Below are 22,603 nucleotides of genomic sequence, written 5' to 3' on the forward strand. Positions count from 1 at the left end.
TGTCAGATATTACTTCAGAGGATGAATGAGAATGATATGCAGTCAAGTGCAGAATCAAGTGTAGTCTTGTACAATCTCAGTTCGACCATTCCTGAGACGTGTGGTTAATTGAAATCCAACCACCAAAGAACACTGGTATCCACGATCTAGTATTCAAATCTGTATAAAAATAACTGACTTTACTAGGACTTGAACGCTGAAACTCTCAACTTCCAAATCAGCTGATTTGGGAAGACGCGTTCACCACTAGACTAAGCCAGTGGGTTAAGGTAGTTACCGACAACATGTGTTGGCAATTATTATTGCTATCAAGGCACTGTTTCCTTTTTTGTTGGAACTCAATTGCTTTAAACCTTTCATGCTCCAGGGTTCCCAAAATTCCTCAAACAATTGTCAGGAATTACTATGCAGATTTTTTCCAGTATATAACAAGGTTTGGATAGGATTGATGATCTTTTACCTGAGGAAGGATGATCCAGTCGAATAAACATCTAATGTGTGACTGCCTTACTCTTAGCCAAGATAAAAACTATCACCCTGGAAATTAAAAGCTAGAGTACCCTCATATTAAGCTCTAATTAATGGTGAGACTTTGTGGGTATGAGCTTTACTGCAAGATTTGGTGTGTGTTCCTCTTGTATACATTCATAGAAAAGTCATAGTTATCGTAGATAAAATTGGGAAGCCAACTTTTTCTGTAAAATTGTGAATCCATCTTATAAGATGGATTCATTACCAACTAAATTTTATACAGATGACCATAATGGAGTGCAAACAACAACTTTCATAAGGAACCTTAGTACTTGCAAATCAATCTAGTTGCTTAATAAAGAGTTTATCCCAGAGTTATTTTAATTCTAATATCACTAAATTTGTTTTACTTTACTTACTGTAAGACTAATTTTAGTATTTAGATTGTATGAATGTAGTGGAGTACACATGACTAGTGCGTAGTAGATCGTACTAACCCTCCAACTAATTTTATATTTAGCATAGTACAAGTTTTACATTTAATTTCAGTTATAAGATGTCCTAACTATGTTATAATTGGTAAAAGTTCCTAGAAACAGACTTTGGGTCTATGTCTATTAGATGACTCAGCGTGAAAGTACTTGCAAATGTAACAGTTAAACAATTACAAATTGTATATCTTGTAAAACGTATAAGAAAAATTGTCAAGATAATTTGAAGAGCTTTAGTGAAACAGTAATAAAAGATTCAGGTCTTCAGGTTAGTTCTGGCATGGTATCCATCTTTCAATATTTGGCACCTTAATGTAGTTTCAGTTCTACATATGCAATGAATATTTGGATCTATGTATTTCATTTTCAACTATATAGATCCTTAAACTAAGATTTGGTATCTGAGATAAATGCACTCGTATTAGCTTTGTTTCTCTAGGAATCTTGTAGTAGATTATCTAACTTACAGAGTTCACCTACTATATCAATTGCTGTGAAATATTTTTCTTATATGATTGTGTTGAAATGAATGAAAACAACTTAATGTTCTTAAAAGTAAAAGAAACAAATGTAATTAACATATAAAATATTATGATTTAAGATTCTTTTTATTAAAACTGCTCACCTTAGCCCGCTTAATTTTAATAGTTTAGCAAAATTCATCCTAGAAGATAAAGAAAAAACTTATTTAACTATCCTAGAAATTAATTAAATAGATTCCCTTCCAAATTATATGCCATAGCTGGTGTTATCATGTAACAATATGCCCTTTGGCCGCCAACCCCTCAGTAATCTTGGTTAGTATGACATAGTTTCCAGAACACATCACATTTGTACATTAATTTGTATATTAGTTGCTGTTCCTTGTGCTACGAATTTTCAACTAGTGTCAAGTTATGAAAACAAAATATTGTACTGCTACTCAAAATTCATTGTCGGCAGAAATACTTTTTATTCATTTTAAAATATTACAAACTCACAGATTAATGGATCTGTGATAGACTACACAAAACAGTGTCAACAGACTATTAACTTGAGCCCCACATAGGGTATAAATCTTTGCAAGAGAAGATACCATTGAAGAGTATCCCTCTTATACAAATTATTAGCGGAAATACTGTTTCAAATAACAGGCAAGAGTTAAACAGTATTGGGATTAAATTTTACCTGTTCTAGGATGATGTTTGAACTAGCTGAAATAATATTAAATGTACCAAAATGAAGTACTAATTTTCTTATTGGTATATTGGATGAAGATCCAAGATGCCTTGTATCTTGTATACTCCAAGATACTGTATCCAAGCTCTTGTATCATAAAAATCTGAGCAATTGTGTAAAACATTTATTCTTTGAAGTGTATAGAAATAAATTTAAATTTTGTATTAGATGGAAATAAAATAATAACTTACAAATTATAATCCTTGAATATGTTCCATGACTATATTTGTATTGCAGATGGTGCCTTTAAAAAAAATACAAGAATTTCTACACAAAATTGGTTCAATATTTTCAGTAAAAACTATATTAGCTTCAGAAATGAGAGTATATAGAATGCTGGATTATAAGGTAAAAATGACAGGACTTTATAAACATAAAAAAAAAAAAAAAACAGTAAATGATCTAAACAGTAATATTTAAACATAGTGATTCAAAATAGCATGGCAATACTTTGGGAATACTATGGCAATATTTTGAGACATTAATATAAGTGAAAAAATTCCTATCAATATGTAACTGAAAACAACTTATCAAGTATTGACTTCTGAAATATTTCACCCAGGTTTCTGCTCCTAGGACAATATGAAGCTGAAATTCTTGGAAACCAAATCAAGGGCATATTAATAAATTTAACGATCTCAAATTATTTTTTTTTTGTCTTCAGTCATTTGACTGGTTTGATGCAGCTCTCCAAGATTCCCTATCTAGTGCTAGTCGTTTCATTTCAGTATACCCTCTACATCCTACATCCCTAACAATTTGTTTTACATATTCCAAACGTGGCCTGCCTACACAATTTTTCCCTTCTACCTGTCCTTCCAATATTAAAGCGACTATTCCAGGATGCCTTAGTATGTGGCCTATAAGTCTGTCTCTCCTTTTAACTATATTTTTCCAAATGCTTCTTTCTTCATCTATTTGCCGCAATACCTCTTCATTTGTCACTTTATCCACCCTGCTGATTTTTAACATTCTCCTATAGCACCACATTTCAAAAGCGTCTAATCTTTTCTTCTCAGATACTCCGATCATCCAAGTTTCACTTCCATATAAAGCGACACTCCAAACATACACTTTCAAAAATCTTTTCCTGACATTTAAATTAATTTTTGATGTAAACAAATTATATTTCTTACTGAAGGCTCGTTTAGCTTGTGCTATTTGGCATTTTATATCGCTCCTGCTTCGTCCATCTTTAGTAATTCTACTTCCCAAATAACAAAATTCTTCTACCTCCATAATCTTTTCTCCTCCTATTTTCACATTCAGTGATCCATCTTTGTTATTTCTACTACATTTCATTACTTTTGTTTTGTTCTTGTTTATTTTCATGCGATAGTTCTTGCGTAGGACTTCATCTATGCCATTCATTGTTTCTTCTAAATCCTTTTTACTCTCGGCTAGAATTACTATACCATCAGCTAATCGTAGCATCTTTATCTTTTCACCTTGTACTGTTACTCCGAATCTAAATTGTACTTTAACATCATTAACTGCTAGTTCCATGTAAAGACTGAAAAGTAACGGAGATAGGGAACATCCTTGTCGGACTCCCTTTCTTATTACGGCTTCTTTCTTATGTTCTTCAATTGTTACTGTTGCTGTTTGGTTCCTGTACATGTTAGAAAATGTTCTTCTATCTCTGTATTTGAACCCTAATTTTTTTAAAATGCTGAACATTTTATTCCAGTCTACGTTATCGAATGCCTTTTCTAGGTCTATAAACGCCAAGTATGTTGGTTTGTTTTTCTTTAATCTTCCTTCTACTATTAATCTGAGGCCTAAAATTGCTTCCCTTGTCCCTATACTTTTCCTGAAACCAAATTGGTCTTCTCCTAACACTTCTTCCACTCTCCTCTCAATTCTTCTGTATAGAATTCTAGTTAAGATTTTTGATCCATGACTAGTTAAACTAATTGTTCTGTATTCTTCACATTTATCTGCCCCTGCTTTCTTTGGTATTATTACTATAACACTTTTTTTGAAGTCTGATGGAAATTCCCCTTTTTCATAAATATTACACACCAGTTTGTATAATCTATCAATCGCTTCCTCACCTGCACTGCGCAGTAATTCTACAGGTATTCCGCTATTCCAGGAGCCTTTCTGCCATTTAAATCTTTTAATGCTCTCTTAAATTTAGATCTCAGTATTGTTTCTCCCATTTCATCCTCCTCATCTTCCTCTTCTTCCTCTATAACACCATTTTCTAATTCATTTCCTCCGTATAACTCTTCAATATATTCCACCCATCTATCGACTTTACCTTTCGTATTATATATTGGTGTACCATCTTTGTTTAACACATTATTAGATTTTAATTTATGTACCACAAAATCTTCCTTAACTTTCCTATATGCTCCGTCTATTTTACCAATGTTCATTTCTCTTTCCACTTCTGAACACTTTTCTTTAATCCACTCTTCTTTCGCCAGTTTGCACTTCCTGTTTATAGCCATTTCTTAATTGCCGATAGTTCCTTTTACTTTCTTCATCACTAGCATTCTTATATTTTCTACGTTCATCCATCAGCTGCAATATATCGTCTGAAACCCAAGGTTTTCTGCCAGTTCTCTTTATTCCGCCTAAGTTTGCTTCTGCTGATTTAAGAATTTCCTTTTTAACATTCTCCCATTCTTCTTCTAAATTTTCTACCTTATCTTTTTTACTCAGACTTCTTGCGATGTCCTCCTCAAAAATCTTCTTTACCTCCTCTTCCTCAAGCTTCTCTAAATTCCACCAATTCATCTGACACCTTTTCTTCAGGTTTTTAAACCCCAATCTACATTTCATTATCACCAAATTATGGTCGCTATCAATGTCTGCTCCAGGGTAAGTTTTGCAGTCAACGAGTTGATTTCTAAATCTTTGCTTAACCATGATATAATCTATCTGATACCTTGCAGTATCGCCTGGGTTTTTCCCAGTATATATTCTTCTATTATGTCTCAAATTATATGCAACAGAATAAAAAACTAAATTTAAAAAATGAAAAATAAAATATTAATTTTTAAATGAAATGATTTACCAGAATTCTTATTTACGATTAAAAAGTGGTAATATAAATTCAAAGTATTTGTTTAATGTAATTGCCACTTTATTGAATGCAGGATTCAGCATTATGAATTCATGCTTCTTAAGTATGTTATAGTGTTAGGACTATTTTCAATAGTTGCAGCAGCCTCTGTGATACGATCTTTTAGTTCTCATGTGCTGATAGGTGTAGTATAACTAACCCCAAAAGAAGTAGCCTGATTACATAAAATCAAGAAAAATTGGTGGGCATTTTTCTAATCTGTTGTGACAGGTTCATCAGCTACCATTTGCATTATTAAAATAATCTCTTATCTTTCAAGAGAAGTGAGCTGGTGCAACAAGCATAAACTATACCACCAGTCAGACGACCGCACCTTGATTATCTTCCAGTAGTTCAGTCAAATTTGTTTCCAAAGAATGTAAATATTGAAAGTCATTGTAATAAAAAAAAGAGGATTGATGAGATTGTCACCAAGAAGACCACATTATATAACATGAAAAAGAATTTTGGAAAAGTATTCCAACAGCCTTATATGGGCTGTCCTTCTGCTCAACAGTGGATGTTACAAAATCAGTGATTCCATTTCTTGTGAGGCACTATTTGTTAGTAAATACATTTTGACTAAAGAAAGTGGGATTATGTGGATATTTTTTGACTAATCATTGACAGAATTTTGTTGTATGATCGGAGGTATTATTATTTCTCCTTTTATCTTTTTTACATAATTTCGTAACTACATTATACTTGTATTTTCTTACAAAAAAATTTTTATATCAACTTAATTGTTAATTGTTCTTAAAAATTATTAATATTATTAAATGTTCTAATATATTTAGTTTTGACACAATTTGTTGTTACAGCTTTTTTTAAAGGGTGAAGAGAAATTAGGTACTCCCGAGAAAAAAGTTGTATGGGCGTTACTATCACATTATTTTAATTTCATTAAATGAATAAACTCCCTCGATGAATCATGAGACCTTGCCAATGGTGAGGGGGCTTGAGTACTCAGTGATACAAAGTAGCTGGACCAAAGGTCAACCATGTCAAAGAGGTTTCTGTTGAGAGCCAGACTAAGGAATGATTCCTGAAAGAGGGCAGCAGCTCTTTCAGTAGTTATTAAGGGCGTAGGTCAGTAGGACTTAAACGGCCATATCAACATCACTCAATCTTCTGAGTACTGTGAAGCTGAAAGCAATGAAAAACTACAGCTGCTTTTTAACCAAGAAAATGTAACTCTGCATTTTCAAATAACAAAGATGGAGGCACCTTCCTTGGTAAAATATTCCGGAGGTAAACTAGTTCCCCGTTCAAATCTCTGGGAGGGACTACTAAGGAAGAGGTCACCAGAAAATTAAAAAATAACATTCTAAGAGTCAGAGCGTGGAATGTTAGAAATCTAAAAAAGGTTGGTAGGTTAGAAAATTTAAAGAAGGAAATGGGAAGATTAAATGGAAATGTAGTAGGAATTAGCGAGTTTCGTTGAGAAGAGGAAAACAACCTTTGGTCAGTGATTTTAGAAAAATTAACACAGTTTCAAATAAAGGGCAGGCAGGAGTAGGTTTCATAATGAACAAGAAGATAGGGAAGAGAGTAGAGTATTTCAAAATGCATAGCGACAGAACCATTGTAATAAGGGTTAAATCAAAACCTAAGCCTACAATGATTGTTAAGGTCTACATCCCTACACATGCCCATGACAATGATGAGGTAGAGTGCATATATGAAGAAATTAACAAAGCAATTAAAAACATAAAAGGGGATGAAAATTTAATAATAGTTGGAGATAGGAATGCAAGCATTGGAAAAAGCAAAGAAGGAAATATTGTGGGTGAATATGGGCTGGGCAAAAGGAGTGAAAGAGGGGACCGACTTATAGAGTTTTGCACAAAGTATAATTTAGTAATTGTAAACACCCAGTTTAAAAATTATAATAGAAGAATATACACATGGAAAAAGCCAGGTGATACTGCAAGGTATCAGATAGATTATATCATGGTTAAGCAAAGATATAGAAATCAACTCGTTGACTGCAAGCCCTGGAGCAGATATTGATAGCAACCATAATTTAGTGATAATGAAATGTAGATTCGGGTTTAAAACCCTGAAGAACTGGTGTCAGATGAATTGGTGGAATTTAGAGAAGCTTGAAGTAGAGGAGGTAAAGAAGATTTTTGAGGAGGACATCACAAGAAGTCTTACTAAAAAAGATAAGGTAGAAAATGTAGAAGAAGAATGGGAGAATGTTAAAAAGGAAATTCTTAAATCAGCAGAAGTGAACCTAGGCAGAACAATGAGAACTGGTAGAAAACCTTGGGTGTCAAAGGATACATTTATCCTTTAGCAGCTGATGGAGAACGTAGAAAATTTAAGAGTGTAAGTGATGAAGAAGTAAAAGGAACTATCAACAATTAAGAAATACTATAAACAGGAAGTGCAAACTAACAAACAGCAAACTGCAAACTTAGGAGAAGACCAATTTGATTTCAGGAAAAATATAGGGACAAGGGAAGCAATTTTATTGCTCAGATTAATAGTAAAAGGAAGATTAAAGAAAAACAAACCAACACACTTGGCATTTATAGACCTAGAAAAGGCATTTGAAAACGTAGACTGGAACAAAATGATCAGCATTTTAAAAAAATTAGGGCTCAAATACAGAGATAGAAAAATGGCTAACATTAACAGGAACCAAACTGCAACAATAATAATTGAAGAACATAAGAAAGAAGCCATAATAAAAATGGGAGTCTGACAAGAATGCTCTGCATCCCGGTACTTTTTAATCTTTACATAGAACTAGCAGTTAATGATGTTAAAGAACAATTTAGATCCAGACTAATAGTACAAGGTGAAAAGATAAAGATGCTATGATTTGATGATGATATAATAATTCTAGCTGAGAGTAAAAAAGATTTAGAACAAACAATGAATGAAGTCCTAATGGATGAAGTCCTACGCAAGAACTACCCCATGAAAATAAACAAGAACAAAACGAAAGTAATGAAATGTAATAGAAATAACAAAGATGGGCCACTGAATGTGAAAATAGCAGGAGAAAAGATTATGGAGGTAGAAGAATTTTGTTATTTGGGAAGTAGAATTACTAAAGATGGATGAAGCAGGAGCGATGTAAAATGCCGAATAGCACAGGCAAAATGAGCCTTCAGTCAAAAATATAATTTGTTTACATCAAAAATTAATTTAAACTTCAGGAAAACATTTTTGAAAGTATATGTTTGGAGCGTAGCTTTATATGGAAGTGAAACTTGGAAGATAGGAGTATCTGAGAAGAAAAGATTAAAAGCTTTTGAAATGTGGTGCTATAGGAGAATGTTAAAAATCAGATTGGTGGATAAAGTGACAAATGAAGAGGTATTGAGGCAAATTGATGAAGAAAGAAGCATTTGGAAAAATATAGTTAAAAGAAGAGACAGACGTATAGGCCACACATTAAGGCATCCTGGAATAGTTGTTTTAATATTGGAGGGACAGGTAGAAGGGAAAAATTATGCAGGTAAGCAACGTTTGGAATATGTAAAACAAATTTTTAGGGATGTAGGATGTAGGGGGTGTACTGAAATGAAATGACTAGCACTAGATAGGGGATCGAGAGCTGCATCAAACCAGTCAAATAACTGAAGACAAAACAAAAATGAATAAAAAAATTTATAAAATAATATATTATATATTATAATATATAAAACATAAAAGCACTGTGTTACCTATGACAAAAGTAAATGAAATAAATTCTTAATTACATTTTTATAATTCTTAGTTCTTATTTACAATAACAATTAACATCTAACCTATGCTAATAACCTTGATACCGTACATGCATCGTATGCAATGTGTGCATTCCTTTTACTCCTGAAACCTTCACTGCATGCTCGGTTGTAAAATATTTAAACTACATTATAACTTCCTGATGTTTGTAATAGGAGATACCTAATTATATATAGCATTGAGTATTTCTTCACAGTAATTGCCTTTCTTACAAACTGTTATTGAATAACATTTACTAGCTTTGGTTTCAATGTAGTTTTTTCTTTGACATCTCTGCACACCCTTCAAACATTCTATGATTTGCAACCTGGATTGCATTGTATTTGTCACAGTATAATTTAGTCACGGCCATCCCATTATTAAACTATCTTTCATAAATTAATAGTATGTTAATTATCCAAGTGTATATAAATTTATGTCGTCTTTCATTATGTATTACAGCAGATTAAATTATTTTTTTAATTATTAATTTAATCAACACAAATGCTCTTATAAAATTATTTATAAACAATACACAATCCTTATTGATGATCAGCTGTGTACCAACTCATATAAAAAATATTAAAATAATTAAACTTGTTTTAAAACTTATTTAAGCATTATGAAGAAGATTTGTGTTCTGTTTCAAATTGAAACATTTTGCTACCACATACTAGTCTGTTTTGTTTTGAATTTAAATCAAACTAAATTCACTAAAAATTATGTTAATTTTTATTTATTTATTGACAACTAGCTCTACCCGCCACGCTTCGCTGTGGCACATTGTGGTTGCATGGATGAGAAATGAGAAACAAAACAAAGCATATGTTTCATAGAAGTTTAATTTTGCAATACTTGTGGATATACAATATTTTTTGTTTTTCCACTGTCTACGTAGATATACAGGCTATCTGGTTTGCCTACTTGGGAACACGCAACATACAGTTGCCCATGTGAGAAGCAATCCGCATCTAAATCTAAACCACACAATTCTAAAGATTGACCTTGAGCTTTATCGATTGTGATTGCAAATGCCAATTGAATTGGGAATTGCAATCTTTTAAATTAAAATGGTGTATCGGTCAGGATTATGGGTATTCGAGGAATGAGGACATCTTCACCTTTGAAAGGCCCCGTTAAAATTATTGCTTCCACTACGTTATTCATCAATTTCTTAACTGCAAGTCGCGTGCCGTTGCAGAGTTTTGGCTGATTAATATTCTGCAACTGGATAATTGTCATTTTTTTATCAACCGTTGCTAGAATCAATCTAATGAGGAATTTTTTCCCAGTTCCTCCTGGCGCATCCAAGAAGAAGGTCCCCCCCAACTCCGTCATTTATAATTTGCATTATGCGATCATAAATGCCTTTCTGTTCACGCGTTAATTTGGGAATGTTTGATTGGACATATGACTGAAGATCACCAATGTTGTAACTCTGTTCACGGCGTAAATCCACATCAAATGAAGCAATCGCAGCTTGGGTGGTTGCTGGCATTCCCAATTGACTAAGAACTTTATTTGCAATAGCTAAGCACTTGTCTTCAATATTTATCAATGCTTCGTTGTAAATGCCTTCTGTAAATTCCATGGTCATATTGGTATTTTCTAGGCGTACTCTGTTATCCTCAGCCATATGCGATCGATATCTTTCTCATAACTCTGTGGGAGATGAAGGGAAGCAAGCGGTCAATATAATTGCGAATAATGCGCAAATTTGGTTTGGATGTGCAGTGTTGTACGCGTGATTAATACATATATCCCACTGTTGGTCGTTTTCTAATAAATTCAGAGCTTGGTCTTGGTGAAAGGCGCAGCTCAATCACGACACGATCACACAAAAGTACCTCGATTGCGTACTTGTTGTTATGATGCGGTTATCTTTCGTGCTAAAATTTGAGCTCAATCGGTGCAGAACATTTTGAGTTTTTGAAGGGTACACAAACGAACTTAACATTTCTATATATAAAGATTTAATAAATTTAATTCATTCTAAACCTAAAAAAGTGATTTTATTCCAATTTTTTTTTTTAATAGCTTTCTTGGAAATTACTAGAGATGCAGTCACATAACCTATTTATTCAAATGTACAGATAAAACCACTTAAATCCTTCATATTTGCCCCTAAATTTTGGTCCCAAGAATTTTATTATGAGTTTATTTTGTCATAGGAACAAATATCAGGTTGAAATATTTCACTAGTCGTAACTCAAAAAGGTTTGTTGGCTAAAGTTATAAAACATGTTTTTTCTTACATTAATATCCCAAATGATGCTGTGCAATTTTGAGTTACCTAAATTTTATATATATATATATATATATATATATATATATATATATATATATATAATATAGTATTAAATATAGGATAGAGTGTTAATTTAGATTACATTACAAATCACTCTGTTAAGTTTATGGTTAACAGTAAAATCCATTTTAAGCAACACCTTAAACTGCATATGAAAAGCATCTGTTTTGAAGGTTATCATCTATAGAGGTTCTGATTTTTAAGGAAAATTTAATCATTTTATCAGTTGTAAGGTAAATTTTAGAAAGAAGTAAAAGAGTAAAATAAAATAGATAAAATAAGATTCAATATGTTAAATATAAAATAAATATCTAAAGCTGTTTTTCCTAATTATTTGCAAATAAAGATAATTTACTTGCATCACTGTAAATTCAAACTATAATAATTGGATATAAATGAGAGGTAATTTTGTTGGTAATTACAGATAGGAAAAATTATGGTAACCATAAGCAAATATGTATTAACATTTTAGATGAAATTAGAATGCCTTGCTTTACTCAGTATGAACTTATGTCATTTTGCTTTTTGAGAGTTGCTGAACAGGAATCCCTGGGTCGTCTCTTAGCCAGCTCCCACTAGATCATGCAAAAGATACATTGATCTTTCAGTATCTGAATACCCACAGAACTGAAAATGGAGAAGAAGGGATTTTAAATATGAAAGGGATGGATTATGAGAAAGAACAGTCTTAGGAGGAACTGCAATGCAAGACAAAAACTCTACTCAGAAGAAAGATGAAGGCTCCTCCAGGCAGTAGCTGCCTTTTCTGCCCTGAATCCTTTCAACAAGTGATTGGGAATTTTACTTAGATGCACATTACTGATTTATGATTTAGTGTTAACCAACAAAATATATATTCCACCAAAAATTGCTTTTCCTTTACAAATAAAAAAAAACAGCCAAAAGTAGGTGCTTGGTTCCTAAAGTAATATTTTTGCTGCTCCTTGAAATTATTACATGTACCATGTAAGTTGGATGTTTTGTTAATTCTGTTTTGCCAGTTCTGTGTATACATATTTGCACAAGTCATTAATTCCAAATAAAAGTTGATGCTCATAGATTTGAAATTTCAGTACAGCAGAATAATTATAATTATGACTGGGACACATGTTGTATTGTTAAAAGGAAGCCATTGTTATCCTTAGAAGTAAAAAAAATCGATATAAAAATATAGACAAATGTAAATTAGGGAACTGAAATTTCTTTGTTAAGAATAATTATTAAAGCTCCTAAAAAAAATTCTGAATTATTAGTAAGTTATAGCATTAGACAGAAAATGGTAACTTGAATTATCATTGGAGATTATGTTATCATAAATTTCCAATAAGGTTGTTTTCCAGTCAATTTAATCCATTCATCAAGGATTTATCCCCTCCATTCTGTAATTACTTTATTTGACACTCAGAAACGCTTTTTTTTGTTTTTTTATTTTCGTAGTGAAAATTAATTTGTTATTTTAGGAAAACTTGTGTACAGTTGTGAGTTTGTTAAAACTATAATTTTTTATTCTCATCTTTAAATAGTAATTTGGCAGAGAAATATTTTACAACAGCAAAATTAATATATATTTATATATATATATACACAGAATATTCAACTTAAAAAGAGGCCCCATCACTCAGTAGTTTATACTAAATTGTAGTGAGATGGGTAAAATAACATGGAAGATGTTGGTATGACTGAAGCTGGAGTGGGGAGGACTGTTTTTTCCTGCATATTTGAGTACTGCTAGTCTGTGTTGAGCACTGGCTTTTGAACAATGTTGCATAATTGTGAGTTGTTATTTGCTAAAATGAAGTTAACTATTAAAGAACATCTATTCGTGAAGGAAACTTATTTAGAAATGAAGTCTCATGTTGTGTGTCTGTGAAAGTTTAGGAGAAATTTGAAAAGGATACACCAGTGAAAAGTGTTATTCAGAAGTTAGTTGAAACATTTTTTGAAACACGTTTGGTATTAAACAGAAATGTGCCCAACACAGACCTGTTATTCATGTCGAAATGTTATTCATATCGAATGCAAGTTTTCCACGAGCTAATTAATGCTGATTATGCTAAAAGGGTTCACTACTGTCAATGGTTCAAGAACTTTATTAGAGGAAACATTGGCATTTTAGATCAAGCATTTTTTACAGATGAAGCATGATTTCACCTTGGTGGGTCAGTTAATAGTCAGAATTACCAGACATGGGGTACTGAAAACCTGCACATTTTCTTTGCATCTCGTCTGCACTCATAAAAAATAGGAATTATGGTGTGCGGTTTCAAGGCGATGAATAATAGGTCCCTTGTTTTTTTAAAAAAAAACTGTAGATGCTGCCATGTACCAAGAAATTATCAAACAATTCACAGCCTTACTGCTAGAGGATGAGTGACAGCTGATTGCAACAGGTGAAATGTTTTTTATAAAAATCATTTTTAAAGGACTATTATGGCCACCAAGATCCCCTGAACTAACTAGTCCAGACTTCTTCCTGTGGGGTTATTTAGAGGAAATTGTTTATCAGAACAATCCACACACCCTGCAAGAATTGAAGACATTACCAATGTTATCCAGGAAATAGACAGGGTACAGCTAACAAGAGTAGTTAGAAACATGGTCCAACTTGTTAATGGACATCATTTTCAACACCTTCTGTAAATTATTATGTAAATGCTTGTCAATAAACTATTATTTATAGACCGAACTAAATGATTGGGCCTCTTTTAAGTTGAATACTCTGTGTCATATGAGGGTCATTCAATAATAATTAAATACACAAATATTTGTAGAAGCAAACAGTTGGTAAAAGGGTTATGATGCTTTCAGAACATTAAGTTGGTAACCCTGTAATGACTTTTGATCAGCTGTTTGAGTAAAATTGTTTTGTTATAACTTCAAAATCATATTTTACGACAGCAAGTCCTCTTGAAGTAAACAAATTAGTTGAATAGTGTGCAGTGATCCATTTTTTATTTTCCCAAGAGGAAAACTGGTTAACATTTACTCTGGTTCACCAAACAATACGTATAAAGTTGTATGAACCGCTGACATTTTTACAGGTTGGTTAAAAAATTTTAAGATGGTTGAACTTCAGTGACTGATGAGCCCTGAGAACATCCAATTGAAGTTTTAACACCAGTGCTTGAAACTCGCATAGATTCTTCCAAGAAGATTAACGAATTACAGTTGAGATTATAGATTAAAAATTACCAGTAAGTATTAAAGTTACATTATCACACAAGCTCAAGCACTGTAAAACAAGTGCAAGATGGATTCCAAGATACTAGACAGATCACCATAAGGAGACTGTATGTGCACAGAACTGAAACAACAGTATCAGGAGGAAAGGGATGTTTTTTTGCAAAGAGTTCTAATCTGTGTTGAGGCATAGATTCACCATTATGGACCAGAATCAAAAAAACAGAGCAAGGAGTGGAAGCACACGAGTTTACCAATCAAGAAAAAATTCTGAACCCAACCATCAGCAGAAAAAATCAAGATGATAATCTTCTGGGATGCAAAAGGCCTGGTTTTGTTGATTTTCTAGATCAGTGAACAATATACAGCTCATACTATTATGACATGCTTATCATCAAATTGATTCTTCATCAAATTGAAGATAGTAGTGTTGAAAAAAACACCCTGGATCTCAGAACAAAGGCTTCGTTATGTTTCATGATAATGTCTAGCCACATTAGCTCAGGTAACTTGAAAAATCATCAAAAAATTGGATTGGTAAGTACTACCTCACCCCATACAGTTCTAACTTGGCCTATTGGATTTCCACTTGTTTGTCAATTCAAGCAGACACTGTGTGGTAAAAAGTTTAATGAAAATGATATTTAATAGAAAACGTGCTAAATTACCTCCAACATGTAAGATTTCTTTGCAGCAAGCATAAATAAGCTGATTTCAGAGATGAGACAAATGTATTAATGTTGCTGTATTAATGTAATAATATTAATTATTAACCTTGATAAATGAAAAAAAGCACATTGATTAAAATAAACAATTTTCATTAATGTTAATCCGTTTTTTGCATTAAAATAATGATACACTTACCCTATTCAGAAGTATGTCGAAATTGTCACTTTATAGTTTGGTAGTGGGGAAAATTTTACCAAACTGCAGAGTTATTTCATGAAACTCTTGGTGATAGACTTCATCTGAACACTTCTTTGAGATGACAGAAGAAAGAAAATGTTGTGCTGGACTAAAAACTTGTATAAAATTGTGGATAAAAACAAAATGTCATAAATGATAAAAAAGATGTCATATATCCTAAGATATCTTTTCAGCAGTTGGCTTCATAGAAAGAAATTTCAAAATCATTACTTCACAGGATATTACAAGAGGAAAAAACCTGTAAATGACAAAATTTGTACAGAAGCTTTGATTAGGAGATGTCTATTAGAGGTGGACCCTGAGGCAGTTTATGGAAGACCAAAACATTTTATAAAAGATTAATAATAATAAATACTTTCTGATGAATCTGCTTTTATAAAACATGGACAAATGAGTAAAAATTGACAACATTCATTAGAATTTATTCTTTTAGAAATAAATAAAAAACATCTTTTTTATCTGAAGTCATTTGACTGGTTTGATGCAGCTCTCCCAAGATTCTCTATCTAGTGCTAGTCATTTCATTTCAGCATACCCCGAACATCCCTAACAATTTGTTTTACATATTCCAAATGTTGCCTGCCTGCACAATTTTTCCCATCTACCTGTTCCTCCAATATCAAAGTAACTATTCCAGGATGCTTTAATATGTGGCCTATCTATATGAAAGTCATTTCTTTTAACTATAATTTTCCAAATTCTTCCTTTTTCATCAATTTTCTGCAACATCTCTTCATTTGTCACTTTGTCCACCCATCTGATGTTTAACATTCTCCAAGCAATAATACTAGAAGAATTAACTGATATAAATAGTGATCTAAATTCAATTTTTATGTTGGATGACTGATTGCTGTATAAAGAAATGGTTCAGTGAAACATTTGGTGACAGTTGAGTCGGGGGAGGGACACATGAACCAGTATATTGGTAATCGGGGAATTTTCCAGTTTTAAAAATATTGTTTATCTTGCAGAATTAATTATCTCTGATTGTATTTGTTGCTTATGGTTACCATAGCCTTTTTTTTTGTTATGGTTAAATTAAATTTTTAACCAGAAAGAAAGATAACTAGAGACTGGATTATATGCATTTGCATATTAAGCCCATTCTCACCGGTTGTTGCATATTTTCCTTAAAATCTAGTGATGATGCATATTTTCGCTATATTCAATATTTTTCAAAATGAAGACTTACGTTGTAGCCGTCCAAACCTATTAGCCGCACGGTTCTAACAGCGCACTTAGAAGCCGCGCATCTATTGTTTTGGTAGGATAATATTATTATGAGGCCAAATAAAACACAAACTCACGCGAGACAAGGACGGACGATACCGTTTTGCGTCGAGCATACCTTTCTTTCTTTTTCCTGTTTAGCCTCCGGTAACTACCGTTTAGATAATTCTTCAGAGGATGATATGTATGAGTGTAAATGAAGTGTAGTCTTGTACATTCTCAGTTCGACCATTCCTGAGATGTGTGGTTAATTGAAACCCAACCACCAAAGAACACCGGTATCCACGATCTAGTATTCAAATCCGTGTAAAAATAACTGGCTTTACTGGAACTTGAACGCTGGAATTCTCGGCTTCCAAATCAGCTGATTTGGGAAGACGCGTTCACCACTAGACCAACCCGGTGGGTTACGTCGAGCATACCTACTGCAACAGTTCTCCCACTAGGCAGTTAATTACGCGTTCATTGCATCAGTTTAGTTTTTTATTTTTTTGTGTAAAGTCTAATAAGCGTCTCTTCGTGAATAGCTGACTATCCTGGGATATTTTTACATACGACGGAAATGTTTTATATTGTCGAGTTTGCGAGAAAAATATTTCGTGCACAAAAAAGTTTCAAATAGACCAACATGTCAAGACAAGACTTCATATCGCAGGTTTGCAAAAGAAAGGCCCACAACAATAACTTGTAACAGCAGCAAGTAGCAGTAATTTCCAAATGTAAACAAAAAAAACACTTTAGCATGGATTTATATGAAGCATTCATTGCTTGCTTACAAGTAATATTCCCCTTCACAAACTTACAAATTATATCTTCAAAGATTTTTTGCGAAAATATTGCTTGAATCAAAATATACCAGATGAATCAACATTGGGTAAAAATTACGTACTAACAATTTACCTGCATGTTCTGGAAGAAATACGCAATGAACTCAAGAATAGCATTATTTCCATTTTAGCTGACGAAACTACCGTCACTTGTGGCCGTTACATTGCAAATTTAATTGTCGGTGCATTAAAACTAGAGCCCCGTTCTTCCTGTTAGGTGGCCTGTAAACACCTTGAAAAGACAAATCATTCTACGATCGCCAGATTCGTGAATGAGGGTATTAAAAAAAATATTTCCTGAATCTTCTGCAGATGAAAGACTGTTTTAAATTTTTCTCAGATGCTGCTCCCTATATGATCAAGGCAGCCACAGCTCTCCAAGTATTTTATCCAAATTTGATTCATGTGATGTGCTTTGCTCATGGAGTACATCGACTCGCTGAAGAAGTTCGATCCACGTTTGGGTATGTAAAAAAAACTGATTTCATCAACAAAGAAAGTGTTTCTTAAGACACCTGCTCGCAATAAGGCCTATAAAGAAAAACTGCTAAATGTGCCTTTAACTCTCGAACCAGTGGTAACTCAAATGAACACCACATTGTCAGAGGTATTCCCGTGTAATCTTAAAGAAAAATTTGAAAACATTTTGAACAATAATCCAGGCTTTCAACTTTTTTGACAAATTGATAGTTTTATTAATGGGACGGGTGAACTTTTGTCAGAAACAATAAGTGCTAACAAAACTGCCAAATTCAAATACTGCCCAGTTACTTCAGTGGATGTGGAGCAATCCTTTTCCACGTATAAAATCATTTTGAGTTTTTTCAATCTTACTACCGAACATTTGGAACAGTACCTGATTGTTTACGTTTACAAAAGTAACAAAATGTTAAATAATTGTTAATTATCGAATTTATCGATATGTTATTCAACTACTTACTAACTGTATGCTGATTTTGAAATAAAAAAACTAAAAATTACTATATTTTTTAAATTTAAAGTTGCATATTTTCACACTTTTTCATATTTGACATGAATGTTTCAAGTATTTTTCATGCATATTTCCAGCTTTTTATGTTGCATATAATCCAGTCTCTAGATATAACCATAGTGTAACATGAGATGAAAAACACTTAAGATCTTTACCTATCAGCAAACAGTATCTTTGAATTAGCACAATCCTCAATAGAAATGATGCAAAAGGTTTTTTTATACTGTATGTAATTATTTATAAACTTTACCTCTCTATTTTAAATTGATTGTAACTTTACTGTTTGCAGCTGTGTTTCCCAAAAGTTCTAACATACACAGACCTACTTATTGAATTGATTGATTTACCTGGTAATGTAGATAAAAAATGGTTACACAAGTTTTCATTAAAAGTAATTGATGTGACGTATTTATTCCACCAAGAAATATTCTATAAACTTTTTTATTATTCAACTGGACGTTGGGAAAAAACTTATGAGGAAAGGTATATTTTGTAGTTTCATTCACATTTAATTTAGATTTGCTTACTCCTACCTGTACATTGAACATGAATCAAATAGTCCAGTGTTTGACGGTAAAAATAGAGTATTACCTCAGAATTATTTTGGACAACATCGATTTTCATGAAAATTTGTAATTAAGCATTGGTATGCTTAATTACAAATTACCCACTGCTTCAAAAGTTACATGTTCGTGATCTATGCTTTTTGTTTTTTAAAGGTGAAAACTACTCCTTGTTAAAAAAATTCAAAAACCATACATTTAAATGTTTCATACATTGAAATCATGTTTAAATATGTAGAAAAAACATCCTTTTATGTTATGGAATATAATCATGATGTTTTACTACATTTCAACCCTTAGAAACCACTACTTATGATAAAATTAAAAAAAAAAAATTAGTTTTCAATAGTTTGATGGTGCATTTATAATGAATTAAAATCCTTTTATTGTTTATAATATAATTTATGATTTATTGTAACGTTTCAACCCTTAATAACCACCCCTTATGAAAAAATTGTTAAAATTATACTTGTGTTTTTTAGCTTAAAAATCATTTAAATGTGTAGGTTAAACATTGTTCCATGTTCTGAAACATAATTTATGATGAATTACAACGTTGCAACCCTTAGAATCCACCCTAATGACAAAAAAAAACTTAATTTTCAACAGCTTAAAATTTTTTAATAGTGCATTTATAATAAATTATAAACTTTTTACAGTTGTTAATGTAATTTATAACAAACCAGCCTTGTGATTAAAATTAACAATCATGTTTACTTAAAATTAAAAACTACCACCATGTATTTATTTTTTCAGTTTTGGAGATGTACACTACACCATATATACATGTACAGTATATCTATGTACATCTATGCACACAAAGCTCTATTATCTAAAAGCAGGTGTTCACCTATGGTGTGCTCTGTTACTTTTCTTCTCCTACTTATACTTTTATCTATATATATATATATATATATATATATATATATATATACACACACATACATACACACACAGATATGAGTGTATGAGGATATGAGGATATACATATGTAGATACATATGAATACATGTTTCACATGTATTCATAAATGCTCAAAAACTTTTGTGAAAAAAAATACAAAAAATTTACATGCTCTGAAAATTTCACAGAAAAAATTCGATTGGTTTTTCAACAATAACGTTCTTAATTTTTAAGCTATTCAATTGCTTCTTTGAGCGAATGGATAGCTTAAAAAATTTCAAAAACGAAGGACTCAACTTCATTTTTGAGTTTAAAGGGCTTTGGGGGGAAGGAGATCCTTGTACTCAGATGCAAACTTCTAACGGTGATATCTCAAATCAATTTTTATACTACAGAAATAAAAAAAAAAAAATTTCAGTAAAACAAAAAAATAAATGTTTGTATTTGAATATTTTTGATGTATTTTCTTTAGTTTTTGAATTATTGTGAAAAAAAGAAAATTTTTTAAGAAATTTCAAAACATTTTTGAAATTTGAATCATACTTTTTTCAAATCTAGGCATTCCATACTGGTCAAACTTCTACAAGATATTGTTAGTACTTAAATAAAGTAAACTGTAAAAGGATTACGTTCAATTTCAATTCTTGCGGAAAACTTATTTGTTTCATTGCCGATTTTTTCTCCGAAAAAGTGGAGAACCATTTTATTTCCATCATAACTTCGTTAGTTTTCATGCTAATGACTTGTACCAAAGCTAATTTTAAAGGGGTTTTCAAGTACTTTGAAAAATACCCTATAAGATTTTCTTAAAAAATTTTCCGTTATTTAATATTGGAAGGTTTGACTTCAGTTTTCGGTAATAACTAAGCAATCTCTTAGTTATTTTATAAGCTTCATTTTTTCGATAAAACGTAAGGTTTTTGAATTATTTGTGAAAAATTGTTCAATGGTTGGATGATAATCAACATTTTCAATCATGAATAACTCAAAAAGTATTGACTGTAAAAAAAATTTTTTGCTTAGAAATTTATACCTTCATCGATTTATGTGGTTATTTTGAATGTGATAATTTCCACCCCTGATAAGGGGTGGTATCGTCCCCCAGGGTAAAGCACACATCGGAACTTTTGTTCCTTGAGCTATTCCCTAACTACTGTCCAAATTTCACATCAATCGGTTTTGTCTGAAATAATTCTGAGAAAAAAACTGTCCAACACTGGACTAAAAAAATTTTTTGTTATTAAAATATTACATTTCATAAACTTAAAAAAAACCACACCCCATTTTACCGAAAAAATGCATTCCTCACCTTATAATTTATTAAAGAGTCAAATACTTAAAATTATGAGTGAAATTGTATTATGGTGGGTATTCTGAATGGTTTAAGGAAGTACTTATAAATTCTAACTCATTTTCAAATTATTTCAAAGGTGGTTTCAAACCTTTCACATTTTTTAAATGTACGAGGGTAAGTCAATTATTATCCGCAATTTAGTTATATTTTTGTTAAGTTGGTAGTACTGTCGTGTTGCGTAGATGACGCATGTGTGGTTTAATTGTTGTTATGTCTGTGCAGATTTGATGCTTCTAGGTTAGTTCCATTATCGCTGCCCAGCCGTTAACCATGGCTGCTCCGCTTTCTATTTGCACTAACAAAGAGCAACGTTTAGTGATCAGAGGCCGAAAATCATCGAAGACTTTCGGTACAGTACGGGAATAGTGTGTTGCCACAACGGAGTGTCTACGAATGGATTGAAAGATTCAAAAATGGTCGCACAAGTGTTACGCACAACGAAGGAGCCGGACGACCGTTTACCGCCACAAATGAGGAAAACATTGAGCGTGCACGTGATATGGTTTTCCTAGATAGACAAGTAACTATTGATGAAGTAGCACATCGATTGCAAATTAGTCACCGTTCTGCCTATGAAATCATCCACAACAGACTTGGGTTTCATAAAGTCTGTGCAAGAGGGTCCTAAAACAACTCACACTGTTGCATAAACAAACGCGCTTGGACATCTGCCAAAAACATTTGGATCGCTATGGTAACGAACGGGACATCTTCTTAACACAGAATCATCACTGGTGATGAAACATGGATCCATCATTACGAGCCGGAGAGTAAGGAATGGAAACATCCAAATTAGCTCTGCAAAAAGAAGTTAAAGACCCAACCATACGCAGGAAAACTGATGCTTACGGTTTTCTGGGACTCATAAGGCCCAGTACTGGAACATTATGAGGAAAGGGGCACGGCAATAAACAGTGCGTGTTACAGTGAGATGCTTACTGCCAAGCTGAAGCCTGCGATTCGAAGCAAACGCCGAGGACTGCTGTCGAAAGGTGTTGTTGTTGCACGACAATGCCCGTCTACATACTGCTGAAACGCTCCAGAAACTGAACTTTGAAGTACTGGCTCATCCTCCGTATAGTCCTGATGTTGCTTCTTCTGACTACCACTTGTTTGGTCCACTCAAAGAGGCATTAAGGGGCCGTCGATTTACCTCGGACGAAACAGAGAAAGAAGCGGTGCATTCTTGGCTCGCAGCTCAACTGAAAACCTTATTTTATGAGGGCATCAGGAAGCTTGTGCAACGATGGACCAAGAGCGTTGAAGTGCAAGGGGACTATGTTGAAAAATGATGTGCATATAAGTTTCCTATTTGTATTGCAATAAAATTTATAACTACAT

The 22,603-nt window shown here is 32.6% G+C and overlaps 1 protein-coding gene across 1 annotated transcript in view; it reads left to right on the forward strand.

Annotated features, from left to right (window-relative positions):
• The window catches only part of LOC142320042 (cyclin N-terminal domain-containing protein 1-like), a 42,783-nt gene that overhangs the window by 15,449 nt on the left and 4,731 nt on the right, over positions 1-22,603 (forward strand). The window contains exons 4-5 of the mRNA XM_075357720.1: positions 2,418-2,528; positions 18,732-18,925. Of these exons, the coding sequence (XP_075213835.1) occupies positions 2,418-2,528; positions 18,732-18,925 (305 nt within the window). The remainder of the gene's footprint in view (positions 1-2,417; positions 2,529-18,731; positions 18,926-22,603) is intronic.

The sequence above is a fragment of the Lycorma delicatula genome, chromosome 2, assembly GCF_047948215.1.
Source record: "Lycorma delicatula isolate Av1 chromosome 2, ASM4794821v1, whole genome shotgun sequence".
Classification (NCBI taxonomy): Eukaryota; Metazoa; Arthropoda; class Insecta; order Hemiptera; family Fulgoridae; genus Lycorma; species Lycorma delicatula.